A 21,039-nucleotide genomic window follows, 5' to 3' on the forward strand; every position below is an offset into this window, starting at 1 on the left:
TTCTCTGCAGCCCGTGACAGCGGTGTCCGACCATCATTATCCTTTGTCTCCAGCTCTGCGCCTTTCTCGAGCAGCAGTTTGACCACCCCCTCGACCATTATGTAGTACCTATTATGCCTGTTATCTACAGCCCATGACAGTGGCGTCCGACCATCATTATCCTTTGTCGCTAGCTCTGCGTCTTTCTCGAGCAGCAGCTTGACCACTGCCTTGTACCCATTCTTCGCAGCCCGTGACAGCGGTGTCCGACCATCATTATCCTTCGTCTCCAGCTCTGCGCCTTTCTTGAGTAGCAGCTTGACCGCTGCCTCTTGCCCACTCTCTGCAGCCCGTGACAGTGGTGTCTGACCATAAATATTCTTTATCTCCAGCTCTGTKCCTTTCTCAAGTAGTAGCTTGACCACTGCCTCGTGCCCATTCTTTGCAGCCCATAACAGTGGCGTTGAACCATCATGAATATTCTTTATCTCCAGCTCTGCGCCTTTCTCGAGCAGCAGCTTGACCATCGCCTCGTGCCCATACATTGCAGCCCATAACAGTGGCGTTTGACCATGAATATCCTTTGCCTCCAGCTCTGCGCCTTTCTCGAGCAGCAGCTTGACCATCGCCTCTTGCCCATTCTCTGCAGCCCGTGACAGTGGCGTCTGACCATGAATATCCTTTRTCTCCAGCTCTGCRCCTTTCTCGAGCAGCAGCTTGACCACCGCTTCATGCCCACTCTGTGCAGCCCATGACAGTGGTGTCTGACCATACATATTATCCTTTATCTCCAGCTCTGCRCCTTTCTCRAGYAGYAGCTTGACCACCGCTTCATGCCCATATCTTGCAGCCCATGACAGTGGTGACTGACTATTATCATTATCCTTCGTCTCCAGCTCTGCGCCTTTCTCAAGCAGCAGCTTGACCACCGCTTCATGCCCACTCTGTGCAGCCCATAACAGTGGTGTCTGACCATACCTATTATCCTTTATCTCCAGCTCTGCACCTTTCTCAAGTAGTAGCTTGACCACCGCCTCGTGCCCATACGTTGCAGCCCATGACAATGGTGTCCGACTATCACGCTCGGAGTCTTTCTCAGGTAGAAGCATCTTTACCGCCATCTCAAGTCCTAGAGCAGATGCCAAACAAAGTGGGGACCCATTTAGAGGGACACTATCGTGCTCATTGTGAATTTCAGTCCACTGTGTGCGCGATTCGGCTTGGCAAAGATACTTTGTCCGTTCTGCTGCCGTTACTTTGTAATTTTTTGCGGACTGATGATAGTGGTCTGCCCAAAAAATCGCGGAGTACTCGAACAACGAAGCATTCTCCTTTGCAAAACCTAGCTCCAGACAGGAAATGCATGTATCTGCAAGGACCGAGTCAGAGTAAGTCGGGTCCATTGAATGCTGCCATGATTTAGTCAAGGAGAGCCAGAGACTGTGAAGTATTGATCGCATAATATGTAACAAAGTGGCGAAAAGAAGAGCTAAGCCTTGTGCGATGAAGATGATAGCCCCTGTATTGTAGTCCTTTGAGCTGCTAAGACGCCAGGTCTCGGTGGTTATCTTGTCAGAGAAATCGCAGACCAAGAACTCTCTCGCCGTTTGATGGAGGAGATAAACTCTTTTGTCAACAACAGTGACAAAGAGGCCGCAAAGATCTCTAATAGTATCCTGGATTCTGTCCTCTGGAATCATATCCTCGGCTACATCATCCCAAGACCGTTGTCCATTGAACGCCAATGCCACTGACACCTCAGAAAGAGATAGCGGTCTCTTTGCCCCTAAGATGAGATGCAAGAGCTTTTTGGACATTTCCTGGTCCCGACTCTTTTTCAAGATCTTTTCGTATGCGTCATAGACTCCTTGTGGTAGCTTTTTAGTCAAATTTACGATGTCCTTCCTGGTGATGCTGGATTTCTTTTCCATCAAACCATCAAAAACGAGAGTGATCCATAGGTAAGTCCTGTTTGGAACAGATTCCAATTGTTTTCTCATTAATCGGCGCTCATCAGGCTCTAAACGGAAGAAATCGGCGGTCTCCTCAATTCGGCTGTCCACGACCAGCTTGATTTCCTGCACGATTGCGTCTGCTGTGGGTCCACGGTCACCCTGTAGATGAATTGACGCCATGTGAGCTTTAAGATTTCGGGAGAATTCACGACGTATGTGTTCATACGGTCGGCTGGTGAGCAAGAACTTCAGACCTGGGACTTGTGTAGTGGTGATGACATCAATGAGCTGGTTCCTGTCGGAACTCTGGCATTCATCAAGAGCATCAAGAACACAGACAGTCTCTTGGCGGCTAGCAACATCGATGAATGTTTTCCAGAGCTCAGAAAAAGACTCGATGAACTTTTCCCCGCGTGACCCATGCTTGTTCAGAATATCTGGTGTTACAAGGTGGCGGTTCATGTCGAAAAGTTGATGAAGAAGAGTACAGAGAGCTCCAAGAGAACTCTTTTGGTTCTCAAAGTCATCCTTGAAGAAGAAGTAGCACAGCGTCCTTCCGTCGTCCGGGAGGATGTCGTCAATAAGATATCTAGACAGTACTGATTTACCACAGCCCGGATCTGCTGTTACGAAGAGAAGGTGTGACGTTTCAAGGTGACTATCTGTTGGCATATTCCATTCCCTGAACAAGTCGTGGTTGGTGAACCAATCGCATGTACCAGTGACTCGCTTACGGTTTCTGTTTTTGCTGTCCTCGTAGGAACAAGCGTTGTCGTAGAGGAGCTGGAGAAATGCGTCGACTCTCTGTTTTTGATCAATTACCTCTTGTGTAATTGCCAGTTTCGAGAACCCCTCGCCAATCTCGCCCTTGACATCGTCAAACTTAAGAAAGATCTGGCAAATATCATTCATGCTCTTTCTCTCCGCGCAATCTTTGACCCTTACTTCGGCTTCTTTGATCGCCGACAGCAATTTATCCCATCCATCCCACTTGAACATGTTACGGAGTGCGCTCTCGATTGGGTTGGTCTGTAGGAAACAGGCTGCTCGGGCTTGAAATTCAATGATATTACAACAAGCAGTTGTAATCGAGACCTTGACTTCCTCAGTTTGCTGGTTACCGTGATCGCAAAGGAGCTTTTCGTACTCGGCAATGCGGTAAATTGATCCAGAGATGGTGTTCAAGCCATCGAAAAGCACTTGTCGCTCATCTGCAGCTTGGACACAGAACTAAAGGAAGATATTTAGTATCCACTGACCTACATGGCTGTAGACTTACCGACAAGAGTACCGTCACGCCAGCACATGCCACTGAAGCAGGAAGACATGGCGTCGTCGCTGCGGTGATGATGCCTTTTGTGGCAATAATGCTGTCTGCAGCATTTCTAAGGAAACGCTTCGCCTTGTTGCTACATCTTCCCAGCCGAGTCCCGCTGTTGGTAGCACTATTTAACTGTTCAATTTCTGAGTTGAGAAACTCGAGAAATTGTTCACGTCTCTCCGGCGTTCCAACAGGCTGCAGTTTGGTCTTGAAATAAGCTTCAAGGATACCGTTGTATTTATCCAACTTCTCACGTTTTCGAGGGTCTTTTCGCAATTTCTCTTCAGCTATAGCCCACATATCATTATCTTTTATTGGATCCACTGTGACCGTCTTTGCACCTGACCAGATATCTTTACTGTCGACCGGAGCAACCTCCAGGGTTGCAGTATTGGCCTCAGTGGTGATTTGAGCATTTTTCTGATTCTCATTCTCTGGATTGGGCGACTTGCCGCGACGCAATAAACGTGAGGAAGTTTTGAATCGGTAAGAGTTAATTTTAGGAAAAGTTCGCCTGCTGTGTGTCGCAACCTCCTCTTGCTGATCGATATTAGTAAGTTTGCCCTCCATTTTAGGGGGTCAAAATAGTTCGTGATTGGCACAAGGAGGTGTGATTGAGAAGGAGCTGGCATGAGGTAGCTAACCCCCGCTTTTTTTATGAGGCTGATGCAGCAAGGCTGAAGCAGGAACCCCTGTCCGCTCGCCAGCTGTAGAGTATCCTATCAGCCGATTTGACCGCCAAAAAAGCCTACCGAAGAGCCTCCTATCCTAATTGGTTGATATTCCAGAGGTAAAATATCGCTATTTAGTGAGGCCTCATGGAAGCAATCAAGTAGTAGCAGAGAAAACTGACCTTAAGAGGTTATTTTGTCTTCTTGTCTTTATAGGCCGTTGTCGGTGAGTTGGTCATCATTTTCAGAAGTGCTATTCTATAGCTAAGAGCCTCTACGATTGCGACTGTAGTCGTTAAGTTTTAGAGCTTGCCTGCTACGTTCGGTTAACTTATTTCTGTATCATGTCGTCTGAAGGACGACAAAAGAAGATTTTTCTGGATATCACATCCGCTTCGGTGCCGTAAGACTAATCTGCATACAGTTTGGGGGTCCTCCACCACGGATGTCAATGGAAGAGAGCTGCTGCTTATTTTGACTGCTTCTCCGAACAAACACCGAAACACGACGAGTATAATACGAAGAGTCCCAGACATGTCGAGATTTTTGTTTTGGTACCATGAAAAATGCATATGAGGTCATCCGTGAATATAAAATGCCAAATTAAGGATGAACCGCGAACGCTTTCCATGGATCCAAAACGTTAGTTAATAACGATCTCTAATCTCCAGTAGGGCTGAAAGCCTGACTCAACGCGACCTGGGTCACCCCTGTCAAGATCTAGGGCTCCCTTCCTAACGCCACTCATGTTCTTCACGAACACGGATCCATGAACAAAATCCCAGATGGGACGATGAATAAATCTCTCAACTTCTGCACGACTCCTTGGCATGACGAATGCATCGCTTAACAACATTAGCATTCGGGTTCGTAACCGAGGCCGTGAGAATCAGGTCAAGCTTCAAGACAGCTAAAAAGTTTATAGTACTGCTATATCCGTCGACATTTGTGACTATCAATTCCGATCAAATCCTAAACAGAGTGATCGCTTTTTTGTAAGTTCGAGTTTAGTCGACTTGAGCATCTAGAATTTAAGCCTCACCGCTTCTCGTGTCAATATGCCTAGAAACGAAATGACTATCGATTCGGGCTTGGGACTTTACGTATATACATATAGAGTGAAGCCTATAGATCCGGTCGGTAAGCGAGCATGGCCGCTTTAGTATACATATGCATGCATGGGGCATGTAGTTCTCCATAGCGGGGAACTGCAGACATTTAACTGATGCTTTGGAGTAGTCGGACCATGAATAAAAAGCATGGCAAAAGACAAGTATCTACGAAGCTTAAATTTTGCAGATTATTATACAGCTAGCGTCGACCTGTTCCGTCAACGAAAGTCGTGGCAGGGTTCAAAAATCAAAGCCCGATATTCGCAAATGACTTGTAGGATCTGGCATTTTTACATCCGGTAGTCTATTCTAGTGTTGCTTTAGCTCGACATCTTCTTCACCCGGAAGAAAAATCTCATGCCCAGAACCCTCGTAAACGAATATAGCTGCCACAGCACCCAGCACGGACACAAGCGCAACAAGCCACCAAGAAAATCCGATGACGCCAATATCAAGACCATGTCCATACCACCAGCCCGAAACGATGGGTCCGACTGTTCGGAAAGCAGATGATGTCGCTTGCCCAATACCGTGAACAGTTCCCAAGACCGACGGATGCGGACAGCAGTTGTTCAGCAAAATAATCGAAGCAGGTAGCGTAAATGTACGGGCGGTAACCTGGAAGAAGAGGGTAATGATAATGAATACCCAGACCCATAATCCGTTCGATTGAGCTTGGCTTGCGTATGATGAGGAGATGAGTGAAATGTAAGGCGCCAGGGCATAAGCAGCAGGGAACATGATAAGAAAGTATTGGTAGCTTTTCGCCGTGCCTAGTCGACTCTGGATTCGGGGATAGATGGTGAACTGAAGGATCATGCCTATGACGCCTAGAATAGACGTCGCGAGTCCGACTGTTTGTGGAGACATTCCTAAGCCCCCAGTGAAGATGAATGGCAGATGCCGTGCAGGACTATTCGGGTTGTTTGAGTCGTAACGAGGAGTTGAGAGAAAGAGAAGCCATAAGTTGTTAAATGCGCTGAGTGATATTATTTAGTAGTTTTCTTTGGTATGAAGATGGGCTTAGTCTGCCTAGATTTGAACTCACCCCATTTGAAAATCAAAGAAAGCTTGCGCACACAAGGTACACAAGACATTCTTAGTCCAAATTCTCCTAAATGGTAGGATTCGGCGAGACTTTTCCGGTACCGGGGAGTCTTCCAAATCCACACCTCCTTCTTCTCCCTGTTGGTTCAATAGAGGTCCTTCCTCGTCATCGGGGTTGTGTATAGGTATGCTAGTATACTGCTGAGGCGAAGGTGTGTTTGTAGATCCAAGAGCACGCTGTAAAAGTTTGAGCATGTACAGTCTCAATCCGGGTCTATTCTTGCAAGATTCTAGGGTCTGTGATGGTATCACTCATTAGTATAGAATGATGAATACGGGCCACAATGGTATACCTCTTCTAGTCCAATTGCTACCAGCGTGGCGCAAAATACCATGAAAAAGAAATTTGCCACCATGGGCAACGCATATGGATATTTTACGAGCCATCTCACTGCTGAAGGGCCTCCGAAGATATTCGGATATGTCTCAACGGGGTTTGACAGCCAACCTCCCATGACTGTGCATTTCACTTGTCAATTAATGCAACATGATAGTTAGAGAAAATATGGTGATAATTGTGCGACTTACCTGGTCCGAACAGAGCTGCAATATTGAAGCCAATGGGCAATATCAAAAATGCTCGCGAATGATACTTTTTCTCCTTGACGTTCTCCGAGATCATGGTTCGAATAATGCCCACTGTCCCATTGATCGCTCCTCCAAAGAATCGCCAGAACACGGCTTGACCGAATGAAGTCGAGAAAGCGACACCCAAGCACGAAACCGCCGTCCCTAACAATCCCACCAGAAGCACAAACTTTCGGCCACCCCATTGCGCATCTGCGACTTGGCCCCAAGCGACAGCGGTAGCAAATTGGGCCGCGGTGAACGCACCTTGTAATATTCCGGCTTGTGTTGATATTTCAGAATCGGTCAGTGATTCGTCAAAGGACTTTAGCTGGAAGAACATGTAGGCTTGTAGAGATGATATTTGTAGAAAGTCAAATACTCTGCAGAGACCGAGTAAGGCGAGCTGGCCTTTACGTGGAAGCGATATCCATGTTACCGGTGCTGACTTCTTACCCGGCTGCTGCTCCTGAACGCCATCATGATAACGTTGACTGCGTTCTCTTTTCCACCTATTGTCATTGTCCCCTAGTGACTGTAATGAAGGATTGTGTCTAGATTTAAGACAAACCGTATTAGCAATAAAACATTGAGATGGATGTATCTACCGAAGCATACAAAGTAGTTTCTGTTGTCCACGAAGCGTTTTCGTCGTATTCGTTGAGTTCAACCATCGCTGCCTAATACAGCATTCATAGACTTGGTTTTGATTTCGCTTACTTTGCGTATAAACTTTGTGGTATTAGATAGACGTTCAATAATCGAAGAAATTGGATATTATTCTTGGCAAAAATTGACAGTCGTAGATTGATTAGTAAAACATTGCAAGCGTTTTGGGGGCGAGAAATCTATCAATACGTTAATAGGAAAAGTAACGGATAGATGTGACATTAAGGCACTAGGCAATTTTGGGAATCTTTACGGCAATCTTACCACTACTCTAGATCAAGTAGGTCCTCGATGAAATTAGGGCATAAAACAGTCATTGTACTACGCAAGTACCTGACATGTTCAGTACTAAGCCACTCTTGGCACTGGGTATCTTGCTTTGGTAACCTACACTTTCATTCAAGGATATTGAGCGTAGTAACAATTACGAAAGTCACAAGTGGAAATATACCACGTGTAAAGCCCCGTTGCAAAAATGCAGAAACTCTGGTTTACGCAATCCCTGACCCACGGATCATTGATAGCCTCGACGACTACATCTGCATTTGCTCCCTGTTACACTTTTGAAATTCTCAAAACGAGATATACTCGAAGATGAAACATGACTCGTGCAAATTTCGGCTTGATTAGCGTACGCCATGACCAAAATTGTGGGTCATGATAGAGCCATGGACGTAACTATCGTTGTTACATACGGAGTTCTAAGCGAGGAATCAAGGAGGGGAAACACTTCATAGGCCGTGTGTTCATGTTAGTCTCGACCGGGTTTCGGATTCCTGCTGCATTAACATTATTACATAGGTGACTTTCCAGTATCCCGCATAGATATCTCCATAAGCGTTCAGCTGAATGTGACTTGCTAACATATGAGAGGGGAGAAAGACATGGAAGATAGTCATCAGTATTGTCCATCTGCTGGCGCTTACGCCAAGGAATACTACCGGGTCACTAATTTGCTTTATTCAACGAAATGTCAAAAAAATATTCATATTTGACCGACTCCCCATAAACGACGCGTGGACTCGCGCGAACCACAAACTCGTACTATACACGCGGAGAGAGAACGATTATCAAGTGGAGATCCGCGCAATCTCCCCGAACTAGCCGCGCGCCACAAATAATCTAGAGTCAATCAATGCTTTCTATTTCATCTGCCACGCGTCGGAATAGATCCGGTATGGGTCTATGTAACCTCTAGGCCCACCCTTCAATCCCATTGCGAAAAATACGACTACATACTGGTATGTACATATCGGTATGGAGAACGAACTACGGAGTAGAAAATTCATGGCCCACGTTGTGATTGATTGATAGGATAACAGATTGAGATACACTGAGACCTTCAGATCAGGTTTTCAAGGCTTCATAAAGTCTTACTGGATGAAAGATGCTCTTTACAGTCCGCTCACACGAAGGCTAGTTGTTTCTTGTCTGAGTATCAAGACTGCTTGGTCCTGAATGCCTACGTTTGTGTGGTGGGAGTAGTTTAGGACTCGTAACGGCCAAGACACTATCTTCATTCATTTGCATACTGCCAAGCCTAATAATTCGTAATGTCTTCAACTCCTTCCCCATTCTATCAAAGAGGGATCGTCAACGGGATGGCGCAGCGATTGTGGCTCAGACATCAACAGAGGGATTTCATGAATGAATAGAGCGTCGACTAGTAAATTTGAAGTTGTACTTACGACTGCTGACCCAGCAGTATCAGATCGAAAAATCTCAATTCTCAGGGGTTCAGCAATGTTGATGTGTATAGAGCTCCTGAGGCTTTAGGAACGAGCACAAGTTGCGCGTATGTTGTAGACATGTTTAGCGAAAAGTCAGTACCCAATCGGTATACGTCAGCTATGCGTACTTCCAAATTCAATCCTCGGATCCATGTTTGTAACGCAGGGACATTGAGATTGACTACATCTAATTCTCCGCGAAGACCCACTTAGTTCTAGAGGGAGAGGGAGGCCTTTTGGTAGCGATGCAGGTATCTGATAGATAATTTTCACAACGGCTGTATGAAAAACAAAGATACAACTTCATTTTCGCTTGGTGGTAATTTTCTGCTTCTAGTGCCAGTTCCCCAGACTGTCTTATTTCTGGATTTTGTAGCGCCTATTTATTTTCTGATCATCACACCATAAGCTCGGCACATAGCATCATACTTCAATCTCTCTCTGTTTAAGCGTCACATTAGCAACAATGTCTCTTGGTCATTCTTCTAGCCTCACAGCCAAGCCATGGACCGATATCTTCACGAGTGATACATGCATTGATCGACGACAATGCCACCGCACAGTGCCCATGAAAGTGCTGGTACTTGGTGTTGGCAGAACAGGAACTGCGTGTATGTCTAATCTTTCATCCCATTGCCTTCAATTACTGAATTCCTCTATTTAGCGATTCGGGCCGCACTTCAAAGACTCGGCTACAACAAGACGTACCATATGATGTCTGCTAGTGTTGAGAATCCCCCGGACTGTTTAATGTGGCACGATGCTCTCTGCGCAAAATACGACGGAGTTGGGAAATTTGGTCGCGCAGAATGGGACCAACTACTAGGTGATTGTCAGGTACGTCTGCAAACCACCTCCATTAAAAGTTACCTCGAGATAATGACGTGACTAATCCTCAATGATTTAGGCTGTCTGTGACTGGCCGGCTTGTGCCTTTGCAAAAGAATTGATTGAAGCTTATCCAAACGCAAAAGTCATTCTGAACACCCGCGATGTCGATTCATGGTATGAGTAAGTTTGCGCATTCTTATTCTGCCAGGAGTGGCTCAATCATTCACGTCTAACATTTGTGCAACTGTTAGATCCGTCAAGAGAACAGTTTATTGGCGAGTCAGAGATCCAGAACACTTCCTTGCTTCCAAAGTGAGCTGGGCAGCGGGCATGTACTATCCCATGCTCAACAAATTCTTCGATACATTTTTCCGTGGGGATTTCCTCAATGAGGGAAAACAAGTTTATCTAGACCATCTCCAAGAAGTTCGCAGCCTCGTGCCCCCAGAAAATCTGCTCGAATACAGAGTCAGCGACGGCTGGGGTCCGCTGTGTAAATTTCTCGGCGACGACCTCCCCGAAAGTCCTTTCCCACGGGTCAATGACATCAATAATTTCCAAAAACGTTGCAGTACTCGCAATCGGATGCAAATGTTAAATGCTGCTTTACAAGCGGCGGTTTTTAGTGGATCTTTTCTGGCGACAGGGTGGGTCGCATTGACATTTCTTCAACGGCATCTGTGATTGATTCCGTTGTTATATACGGATGTTGTTTAGTTATTGTGTTGCGTCGTCAGTGTACAATTGCCGGCGCCTGGCGAGCCTGGTTTAATTTGGTTGTTTACCACTTGTTTTTCATATTTTCTAATTCCCACCTCGATAAGCCCTTGAAAGTTTTTTCTTTTTTCTGGCATATACATAGTATTTTGGCGAGGTCAATGTCGAAAGAACTAGGTATTACACATCTGATGATTGTCCAACGAATGTTTAAGCTTGGCATCAAAACTATTACTGAAGTAAAATCTACCTCAGGGCTTGTTTTGTATGAAATGGTTTATTCAACTAGATATGTGTTACCCAAGAGTGTATGGCCTCTCTCGATGGTGTTAGGTACATGAATTTGTTCCTCAGCTTCATCATCTTCCATTTTTGGCAACTCAAAATCATCCGCATGCGCAACAAGAAGTTCGTCCCTCTCACTCAACGTATCTTCTACATCGTCAAGGTCTTTCTTACTTTGCTTGAAAGGACCAAATCTAAGTTTGTTCCACCAGCGATTTTTCTTCGGGTTTAGGGACTCCCATTTCTGACGTTGGAAACGTATCAAATTAGGTGCCCAACCACAAATCATGAACATGGCACAAGTGAAAAATCCGATAAGAAAGAACACAAATCCGGGAACTTCTGTTTTACCACTGGTCTCATACAGATTGGAGTCGAAATCGGGATTAACCAAGACAAACTGAGATGCACCGAGTCGTCTTCCCTTTTCGTTTAACCCGACGACTCGTAGTTGCGGATATGTGTTGTTTTCAGGAATAGAAATGGCAGTCTCAAATCCCGTCTTTGCCAAAGCAGCGACAAAACCAAAGGCACCTGTGGTGTGTTCCGGATCCTTTGCGTAGGAACCTTCCACCATCCATGTCTTGACTTCAGTGGCACCATTCCAACTCACATAACCGATGCCCTGCTTCGGGTCCGGAACCAACCATACTGGAATAGATGTCGGTTTGCCAACCCAGCGATGTTTATAAACTCGATAAGATTCAATTTGTCCCTGACCGAACCATTTTTCAGGTCCCATGTGGACCTCGCAGACTGGTTCACCCTTCTGGTTGAATTCGGTCCATGCACCATTGTACCCATAACCGACCACAACGTTGCCATTTTCAAGCACCTGCACCGAGCCTTGTGACTGGCTGCTGATAGGAGTAGGGTTCCAGAATTGCTGTCGAACCTTAGCTGTCATGTTGACCTGATCAACATCAATCCACAGACCGCGACTAGTATGAATTGGAGCTCCTTGGCCACGGGAGGAATTATCAAATATAGTAATGCTCTTTCCTCCTTCCCGGAAGCGAGCATGATGCTGCCAGCTAATATTGGTGGCAGCACCATTAGACAAATCTTCGAACCTATTGTCTTTCCCACCCAATTTCCAGATGATATCACCAGTGCGACCGTCAATATACGTAAGCGAGTGATAATAGCGGCTAGAAATGAGGAAATTCCCTTTCTCATCCTTATCAATACTATTAATGTGAAAGAAGTCCCAGGGGTCTTCATAGGAGTTTCCATGCCCTTCTCGAGTTCGATAGGCTTCCTCAAAACCGAAATGCTCCGATGCCCGCCATTGAAATAGCAGTTCTCCTGTCTCAACATCCAGTTCTTGAAAGGTGCCGTCCCAGAGCCATCCTTGTTGTGATCCGCCTACGGACGTTAGATCGGCGGGTACCTTGTCGTATACTGTGTAGACAGCGGTATCGTTTAGGGTAATATGGAATTCGTGAAGGTCGCCGCGTAGTCCATTTGCGCCGCTAAACTGATATTGTGTTTGGTAGGTTTTATTGAGCTATTATTCATATAAGCCCCAAGTCTTTTGTAGGATAATTCTCTCTTCTGCTCACCATATAGTAGGTCCCCTCACCATGTCCAACAATCGAGTCGTCTCCAGACCAAAACGTCAAATAATCTTGGCCTTTATAGGTTTGCACATTCATGTTGTAAGTCTCGCCCATAGGCTTGAACCAAACAAGATGCCCGTCTTGATCCAAAATCATAGGCCCTGGTGAATAAACGTCGCTACCACGCGGTGCAATAAATGTATGAAGTCCATCCCTACATGCCTGTCCATATCGCACGAAATTTGGTATGGGTGCTCTGACGTTACTCGATCGGAAGTGTTGAGTAGGCCAGGGACCGATATTTCCGTCTTCGAATTTCTCGGACCGATAGTAGGTCTCAACATCAGCATGGATGCATGTTAAAAGCAATGAAATCGACAAAAGCGGTAAGATAGTCATCTTGAATGCATTTCCACAATTGTTTTACATCGAAAGGAATTTGGATTTCTAGAAACTTCAAAATAGGCAGATTCACTGGCCGAGTACACTTTAGACCGACAGGTAATTTACCAACGTACCAGTGTGACCTCCTTCCTCAATCTATCATAAATCTAATCAACATACACATGGTTATGTGGATCTTTCTTATCAATCTCGATATTTAAAGTACTCGTAACACCGCGGATACGCACTAAATGCATGTGGGGAGAGGCCGCGTGGATAGACGTACGAGTCAGTCGTAAACGGTTCATGAAACAGGTTATATGCTATGTAGCGGTCTGCTTACGTAGCAATAGTACGTAGATAGTCTGTGGAAATAGTTTGCAAGAATGGAGATCATTTACAGGTGGGAAAGGGTATGCGAAGTGACCTACTCGACGACCGGAATGCCAAGTTAGGGCTACAATGATACATTGGCTTATACATTTGATGGTTAACCAGTATCAGCGAAAGCTGTAAATACTAACAAAAAAAAATCGATCTTATCAATCTAATATCTTGCCGTAGTGGTTTGTATAACCCTGCAATGTTTGTCAAACTTGACTTCAAAGTTGTCGATGGAATACATTGCAGCATTGAGCCCGAGCAGATTACCGAAAAGCATGGAATGACAATTTTACTCAAAAAATTCTTCTCCTTTCAAAGTTCAGAATACTATTGAGCTCTACCTCCAATATGAGAAAACTAATGCAAGTATTAGGGCGATGTGGCTTTTGAAATCCGAGGCGCTGGTGATGCTGGGAGACTTCTTAGGGCTTCTTGACACTTTGTGGCCTTGGTGCCTGAGGCAAGAATGGTTTGGGCCACTAAGCCTTATATAGACTAGGGGGCTCCCGGTTCCAAGATAGTCTAGTGTGTGTCGATCGGTCTCTCGGCAGTCTGGACTGAAGAACACCAAAACACGACACCAACTTCACGACTTGACAATGTGCAAAATGGATCAATGCATATGATGGTCAAAAAAACTGCCCCGGTGATTTAACATCCATATAAACGCACTTTGGTGTTTTGTACAACATTAGAATAGATGAAGCGGACAGTAAATCCACCATCATGCCTTCACTCTTTTCCTCACCCGCCGTCATCTTCTCTCTGGCCGCTCTCATGCGAGTTGGCCTGCTCTTCTATGGCCTCTACCAAGACAACCACTCAGCCATGAAGTACACTGACATCGACTACATGGTCTTCACCGATGCCTCCCACTTTATGGCCGAGGGCCAATCCCCATATCTGCGGGACACCTATCGCTACACGCCCCTTTTAGCCTGGTTCCTGATCCCGACAACATGGGAACCGAATTGGCTGTGGTTCTCTTTCGGAAAAGTGCTATTCGCCATTGCGGACCTGGTGACTGGCTGGCTTTTGTTACTTGTCCTTCGAACGGAGTTTCCTGGGATGAGTGAAAAGGCGCGGTTGAGGTATGCTAGTATATGGCTGCTAAACCCTATGGTTGCAACTATTAGTACTCGCGGAAGCTCCGAGGGGTTGTTAGGTGTTATGGTCATCGCGCTTTTGTGGGCTGTGCTCAATCGACACATCGTCTTTGCGAGTGTCCTTTTGGGCTTGGGGGTGCATTTCAAAATCTATCCATTCATTTATGCACCGAGTATTATCTGGTTTCTTTCTGCTACGAATACACCTTCAACAAGCCTGGTTAAGAGACTACTCAATTTCATCACTTTTGAACGTGTCAAAGTCACGGTCATCTCGCTGCTCATATTCATCGGGTTGAATGTCTGGATGTATTCACTTTATGGCCACTCATTCCTTCAGCATACATACTTCCACCATGTTACCAGAATCGACCATCGCCACAACTTCTCTCCTTACAACACCTTACTTTACCTCTCCGCCGCTACAGATGATATCGACGCCGCAAGCCGAGGTATCAAATTCGAATCCGTCGCATTCCTGCCACAGCTTTTCCTCTCTGCGTTTGCGATTCCATTGGCTCTCGCGAAGAAGTCGTTACCTGGGGCTATGCTAGCGCAAACATTTGCGTTTGTTACTTTTAATAAAGTTTGTACGAGTCAGGTTAGTCTCTGCAGTCCGCCTGCTATCCCAAGTTTTTACTGACTAGAGGACTGGATAGTATTTCCTGTGGTATCTAGTCTTCCTACCGCTCTATCTTCCCTCATCGTCATTTATGAGTAACCCCATCCTCGGCATCGGGGCGTTGATCATGTGGATACTATCTCAGGTAAATAACACACTCCTCTCATTTGCAATCTGTTTACAGACACTGACAACGATCAAGGCATTCTGGCTCCATCAAGGCTTCCAACTTGAGTTCATGGGCCTCTCAACTTTCTTACCTGGACTATGGCTCGCTAGCCTGGGATTCTTCATTGTGAACTGTTGGATTTTGGGTATCATCGTCTCTGATGTTGGAAAATGGCCGGCGAAAGCGTTGCAGACGAAAAGAGAAGATGCTCGGACTGTAACACAGAAGGACAAATGATATCCTCCCGATGAACAGAAAAATCGGAGTAAAAGTGATGTTGTGTGTAGGCCTGTGCAATACCTGTATGGTTATTATCGGTCCAAAGAGTGCCATTTGTATAACACGTATATATTTCAATTCTCGTTTATTGTGAAACTTTTTCATACTCTTCGTGTCCATATGAAAAATGAAATACTGGATCATCGACATATATGACACCGTTTGTCTACACTAGGCTAACAAGAAGTAAACCGAAGAGAAGTTCGTATATTGGAAAGAAGAGAAAAAAGATGCAAACAAATTCAGATTCCATGGCGCCAAACACGCTCCGAGCATACAAACAAATGGGTATTGATGCGAGAAAATAGACTAACAGGTGTTGGCAGCAAACAGAGAAAAGGAGAAATCATGAATTCGAACAGATTCGTAAGCAGATGGACTGTGGAAGATGAAAAAAAAAGTGTGTTTATTGCCTGCTTCATGATTTGGCTGCATCGGAGAGAATTTTGTAGGTATTGACGTTGATACTCAGCGGCCTAGTACGGGGATACACGGCTCCGATAATGACGTTATTTGGGCCGTACTGAGTGAAAATGCCATCAGCGAGTTCAACAAAGTGAGCAGCAGGCCGGACTTGAGACAGTGTCTCGACGATATCATGGCTCCATACTCCGGTACATTTGTTATCGACCAGATGAAAATAAGGATTCAGGACGGCGCATTGAGAGTCAAGATCGATAAAGCGGATGCGGATGTAGGAAAGATCGAGATATGTGTCCAAACAGCGGATTGAGCTCAATACCAGTTTCTCGAAAGAGTCGACAAATCCCATGTTGGTGATACCGGGCGGCTCATCCAACAGCGGAGATAGTAATTCGTTCTTCTCATCCTTGCAGCATGTTTTAACAACAAGATCTACTGATCGAAGTCGCGCATCTTGTGGTCGGTCGTGGGTAACTGCCCTTGCGATGTTGAAAAGGTCTGCACAAATATAGCCGGTCACGGATAAATGCTCTAATTGTGGTGCAAGTCTGCCTAGCATTCGGCACATATGATGGTGCCCAATCTTCCCGCCCAACCAGTATGACTGGTCCTTGCTGGTGAATCCTTCTAGGCTGATGTCCAGATGTATCAGGCTTGATGATAGGGACGATAAGGCGCCACATATGGTGTGATAGGCTTCTATCTTGGGTTTCGCATACGCACAATGCCACTCTCGTAACGAAGGAAGAGCTTCAGATATCGTCGTCCAGTGTTGATAATCGCGCATGATGTTCCAAGCCCCACGCATAAAGAGTGTTCGTATATTCGGAAGCTGTTCAAGTTGATATTCCCCTGATAGACCTGATGGGTCATTTGCAAAGTGTTTCATCAAGGGAGGTTTCTTGCAGTGTCCAGCCTCGAGAGTCAGTATCCTCGTCTCCGGGAAGAGTTCTTTGACGTGTCGAAATATGTCCTCCAAGCTTGCGTTATGACTAGCTACGTGGAATGCGAAGTTGTTTGGGGTGCGATTTCTATTATCCGACAAATCCCAGTCCGGTGCAACGATCTGTTGTTGCAAGTAACCATTATTATGTCCGAACAGCCCCGCTTCTTCGTTCAAGTATCGCCGAATTGGCGGTATTTCGCGCAAGTGTGGCGCCACGCTTTTGTGGGCCCTGTTTCCCCATACTGGTATCCAGAATTCTATATGTCGAACGTGGCGTACGAGGTGAGGATGGCTCCGAAACCAATTTTCGCATTCGGCGAGGCCTTCTGTCGTTCCTTTGACCTTGACTAAAATTGTGTTACGGCGAGTCTCAGGAAGACTTCAAAGAGAACTTACTATGTCTGTATATCCGTTCCTGTACGAGATCTCGCCATATAGGTGATATCAGCGCAAGATTGGAAAGAGCCTTTCGTCTAGGGTGTCGAAGGGCCCTGATCCAACTCCGGGCGTCCGGCCGCCCAGGGACAATGCTGCCTGATCCAGACGTCCGCTCGCCAAATAGATGATCTAGGATGGCTTCATGGATTTCGAACGGTAGATCATCGAACTGTATCTCTGATTGACTGGCGTGGTTTGAGAATATCACCGAGTCGTCAGAATCTTCCATTTCAAGATCCATGCTAGGGAGACGGTCGAGAGACGCCGTAAGGGAATATGTTGAACTGACGACGTCATCATAAGTCTGATAAGCGTCTTTTGTGGGTATGCTTGTCGAGTTGTGATAATGCACGGGGGATGATAAGGGGAGTATCGGCGAGTTCACGGAGACTGGACGTGGTGGAGGGACGGTAGAAATCATGGCGACGTAAATAAATGATGATGGCGGAGGGGGTGGTTGATCGTATTGATTGAGATTTTTGTACAATCTTGTCGTTCAAGAAGTCCAGCTCAGATCTACTGAGGGTAATGTCGTTATCGAGATGGACTCGACTTGACAAAAGCTCTCAACCCACCTAGCGTGGCCCTGTCGGTTGGGCTGCTGGTGGGTAAACTTTGTTTTGAAAGTATTGTCAATCACGTCGATCGTATTAACTGACTCTCAAATCACAGGAACTCGACGTAAATTGAGTCGAAATCGATGATAAGTGGTGTGAGGGACCCGTGGAATTAGGCCGATTAACTGATCGGGGTGACGGAATCGAGGAGAATTGGGTATCGTATCACGAGTCGTTCTGGAATGAGGCCATAAGGATATCGAGCGCACAGGCGGAGGAATGAGCAGTAATCTCGCGACCAGAGGAATGAGACAAAAGAAGTAGTACGTCGTACGTAGGTGACGATTCTATGTTGGATCCCTTGATAAGAACATACGACGGAACGAGGATGAAATCGGGAAGGAACATTAATTTTGAAGGTGGAGACCCGGTTTCACTTGGCGCCCGCCCAGCCAAGGCTGGCCGATTGCTTATTTATTTTTAGCCATACTACAAATCTGTGGATATTGATAATGTACATATTACTACTTGAGAAGCAAGAAAGTCTACTTCCGCCTCCTACGGAACTTGAATCGTAGTTCCTCATCATCATCACTGTGGCCTTCTTCGTCGTCGCTCTTGGGTCGAGTCTCTCTCGTCCTCTTTTGGCCAGCGCGTAGACTTGGTTGCGTTGTGGGTGTTGCTGAGATACGCGAGACTTCGGAGCGCGCACGATTGACTGAGGAAGCAGTTGCTGGCTCCTCTGATATGGCCATAGAGACTTGACTTCCGGTGCGACTGGAAGATTTCTGGGTAGTCTGTTGCTGACTTGTTCGACTAAAAATTGGTTCTGGACTGTCTTCTCGCTCATTACTCCCCCAATAGTGGTCACCAACTCCGTACTCCCTACGCTTGACTTCGTCCAAAGGTATAATAACCGCTTGAATGCGAGATCTAGCGACGGACTGATCTCCCTTTCGGCGGAATTTCTTGAAATTCTTGCGACCATTCCAACGCTCATCCCACCGATCAGTCTTGTCAACTATCACAGATTCCTTTTCGTGTAAGGGAATCTCGTATTCCTCGACAATGACAAGCTTCTTCATATCCTCAACCGTCATTCCTTCGATGGCCTCCTGAAACGTAATATCTGCCTCTTGCTTTCGTTCTTGCGCAGCGGCCTCCTCTTCTTCACGATGGCGACGAGCTTCTGCGATAACGTCCACTTTCTGTCGTTTTGGTTTCGGTGCTTCTTCCTTGACTCCCTGTTCACGGAGTGAGCGAGAACCGCTTTCCACCCTTCGGCGCTTCATTGCACTCGCCCCCGGGAGAAGCCCGGCCATGTCATCTTCTTCCTCTTGTTCTTCGACTCTTATTGACGATGCAGATGGCTGCCGGGACGGTCCAGGGGAGTTGTTGGGAAAAGGCTCGGAGGTGTCCTCAGCAGCATCAATCGGATCAGAGAGGTAGGCTGGCACGGCTTCCATATCGAATCCATCATCAAACTTCTTCATCCTACTGACGAATGGCCGGCTTTGTGATCGAGCTGAACGTTTGCTTTGTGTCTGTGTTTCCATCATCGTGGTATCTTCCTGTTGTGTAGCGACTCCTTGAGATGCGTCGACTTCAGGGCCTGAAACATCCTCCACCACGCCTTGTCGAGCATTTCCTCTTTTCGCAGGCTCGTAGAGACCGGACGACTCTTCATGGGGTAGGGGACGGCATAGCGATGTGGCGTCAACATTGAGAATTGCATCGAGAAACTCGCTTTGCTCGATGACACGTTGATCCATTCTCAACGCAACCTGATTGCCCAATTCGATGGACCAATCTTCATATCCTTTAGCCCTGAATCTGACTAAAACAACTCCGCCTTCACCATCACGTTGATTGTCAATGCCCTTCTCTCCTCCAGCGCTCCGTATGAATTGCAGCAGCTCTTCCGCAGTTGTTTCTCCATTTTGTACGTTGAAAAGCAGCGATTTCCCATGACCGTTATTGATTGGCTGCGATAGATTTTCAAACTGGCTGGCATCGCAAAAGACGAACGTATATCCCTCAAAGACCCGAACTCGGTCCGTATTTGGAGCAAAGGCTTCGGCCGGTCTCCGTACCGGCTCTTTGCCAGCCGGAGGAAGGTGCTGGTTAGCATCAGGCCAGTGTGCATCAAAATCGATCTCCAACGGTGAAAGAGATTCTGTGGCCTCCAAGTCACCTGGTGTAGCAGCGTAGACCAACGCATCGAGGTACGAATCACTGACGATATACTTGGCGTTGATCAAAGCCTGCAACCCCTTGGCAGTATTTCTCTTGTTTTGAACGACATGCGTAGTCTTTTCGACGTAGGGTATTATGGTTTTAATATCGAGTTCTTCGAGACGATTTCGCACAGGTCCGAGGGGATCTTTAGCTTTGAGCTCTTTCGTCGAAAAGGAGAAACTGAGTACGACCGGATACCATTTTATCCTAAAAAAGGCGTAAAATTTAGCAAAGAACACAGACAGAACCATGAGACGCGTGATTTGTCTCACTTGAGTGCTTGTGGATATTTTCCCAGTTGAATCGCATGTTCATCCTCCGTAAGAACTGAGCTTGACCCTTTAATCTGCACACCGTCGATGGTCGTACCACATTTTGATCCTTGATCGGTCACTATAAGCTTTGATTTCTTATGTACGTGCGCCTAGACGAGAGTTAGTAGAACGGAGTATTTTTGTACGTATGAGCAAGACGTACTCCGTCGCCGGGTTGTACTGACGCAACCTCGATCACCAAATGCTTTCTCGATATCGACTGATGTTGAATGACATGGCGGACTAGTAAAAGTGGTCAGCAAACTGAATATAAGTTCAGCAGAATTTCATCTGGTTATCTCACCTCCTTCTGACTTGATGCGACCGAAGAGATATTTCTTCCCCGGCTTCAGCCAGACACGTTTACCTGTCGGCCTATTCAGCGACTGTTCACACATGAATCATCGATTCGATATACCTGCGAGCAGATCTCCATCCGACTCGAGTAGCCACATATCAGACACACGAGACAACAGTAGCAAAAGATGATCGTCTGATGTTGTCACAGAAAAGTTGGATGGTAGTCGGAGGTGGACGCTGATAAGATCTTATCTCGGAGACGCGCATATTACGCGTCCCGCCTTTGTTCGTATCGGCAGACGCCATTCCATCCACCTTTGTAGATATATGGATATCAGCTACCATAGTTTATTATTAATGAAATGAGTCTTTT

At 46.2% G+C, this 21,039-nt stretch overlaps 7 protein-coding genes across 7 annotated transcripts in view; 2 read left to right on the forward strand and 5 right to left on the reverse strand.

Moving 5' to 3' along the window:
* BHQ10_001180 (uncharacterized protein) overlaps positions 1-3,825 on the reverse strand; it is a gene marked incomplete at both ends in the record, with an annotated part of 4,148 nt that extends 323 nt beyond the window's left edge. Inside the window, 3 exons of the mRNA XM_040873188.1 lie at positions 1-4; positions 129-3,164; positions 3,214-3,825. The exon at positions 1-4 is cut by the window's left edge and continues 323 nt beyond it. Coding sequence (XP_040729685.1) covers positions 1-4; positions 129-3,164; positions 3,214-3,825 — 3,652 coding nt within the window. The remainder of the gene's footprint in view (positions 5-128; positions 3,165-3,213) is intronic.
* A 1,522-nt stretch (positions 3,826-5,347) lies between these two features.
* On the reverse strand, positions 5,348-7,055 carry BHQ10_001181 (uncharacterized protein; the record flags this gene model as incomplete). Its single annotated transcript, XM_040873189.1, has 4 exons — positions 5,348-6,017; positions 6,087-6,382; positions 6,439-6,602; positions 6,674-7,055. 4 exons carry the CDS (start codon positions 7,053-7,055, stop codon positions 5,348-5,350), a joined length of 1,512 nt encoding a protein of 503 aa, XP_040729686.1.
* A 2,522-nt stretch (positions 7,056-9,577) lies between these two features.
* Positions 9,578-10,626, forward strand: BHQ10_001182 (uncharacterized protein; the record flags this gene model as incomplete). Its single annotated transcript, XM_040873190.1, has 4 exons — positions 9,578-9,722; positions 9,776-9,948; positions 10,019-10,122; positions 10,194-10,626. The coding sequence occupies 4 exons, from the start codon at positions 9,578-9,580 to the stop codon at positions 10,624-10,626; spliced, it is 855 nt and encodes a 284-aa protein (XP_040729687.1).
* Positions 10,627-10,936: 310 nt separating this feature from the next.
* On the reverse strand, positions 10,937-12,662 carry BHQ10_001183 (uncharacterized protein; the record flags this gene model as incomplete). Its single annotated transcript, XM_040873191.1, has 2 exons — positions 10,937-12,454; positions 12,510-12,662. 2 exons carry the CDS (start codon positions 12,660-12,662, stop codon positions 10,937-10,939), a joined length of 1,671 nt encoding a protein of 556 aa, XP_040729688.1.
* A 1,338-nt stretch (positions 12,663-14,000) lies between these two features.
* BHQ10_001184 (uncharacterized protein) lies at positions 14,001-15,408 on the forward strand (the record flags this gene model as incomplete). The annotated part of the gene is made up of 4 exons (XM_040873192.1): positions 14,001-14,365; positions 14,411-14,981; positions 15,040-15,147; positions 15,205-15,408. The coding sequence occupies 4 exons, from the start codon at positions 14,001-14,003 to the stop codon at positions 15,406-15,408; spliced, it is 1,248 nt and encodes a 415-aa protein (XP_040729689.1).
* Positions 15,409-15,868: 460 nt separating this feature from the next.
* BHQ10_001185 (uncharacterized protein) lies at positions 15,869-17,678 on the reverse strand (the record flags this gene model as incomplete). The annotated part of the gene is made up of 2 exons (XM_040873193.1): positions 15,869-17,166; positions 17,216-17,678. The coding sequence occupies 2 exons, from the start codon at positions 17,676-17,678 to the stop codon at positions 15,869-15,871; spliced, it is 1,761 nt and encodes a 586-aa protein (XP_040729690.1).
* Positions 17,679-18,359: 681 nt separating this feature from the next.
* On the reverse strand, positions 18,360-20,821 carry BHQ10_001186 (uncharacterized protein; the record flags this gene model as incomplete). The annotated part of the gene is made up of 5 exons (XM_040873194.1): positions 18,360-20,259; positions 20,325-20,476; positions 20,530-20,609; positions 20,671-20,733; positions 20,785-20,821. 5 exons carry the CDS (start codon positions 20,819-20,821, stop codon positions 18,360-18,362), a joined length of 2,232 nt encoding a protein of 743 aa, XP_040729691.1.
* Between the last annotated feature and the right edge of the window lie 218 nt (positions 20,822-21,039).

Source organism: Talaromyces amestolkiae (assembly GCF_001896365.1).
Source record: "Talaromyces amestolkiae strain CIB chromosome Unknown scaffold1.1, whole genome shotgun sequence".
NCBI lineage: Eukaryota > Fungi > Ascomycota > Eurotiomycetes > Eurotiales > Trichocomaceae > Talaromyces > Talaromyces amestolkiae.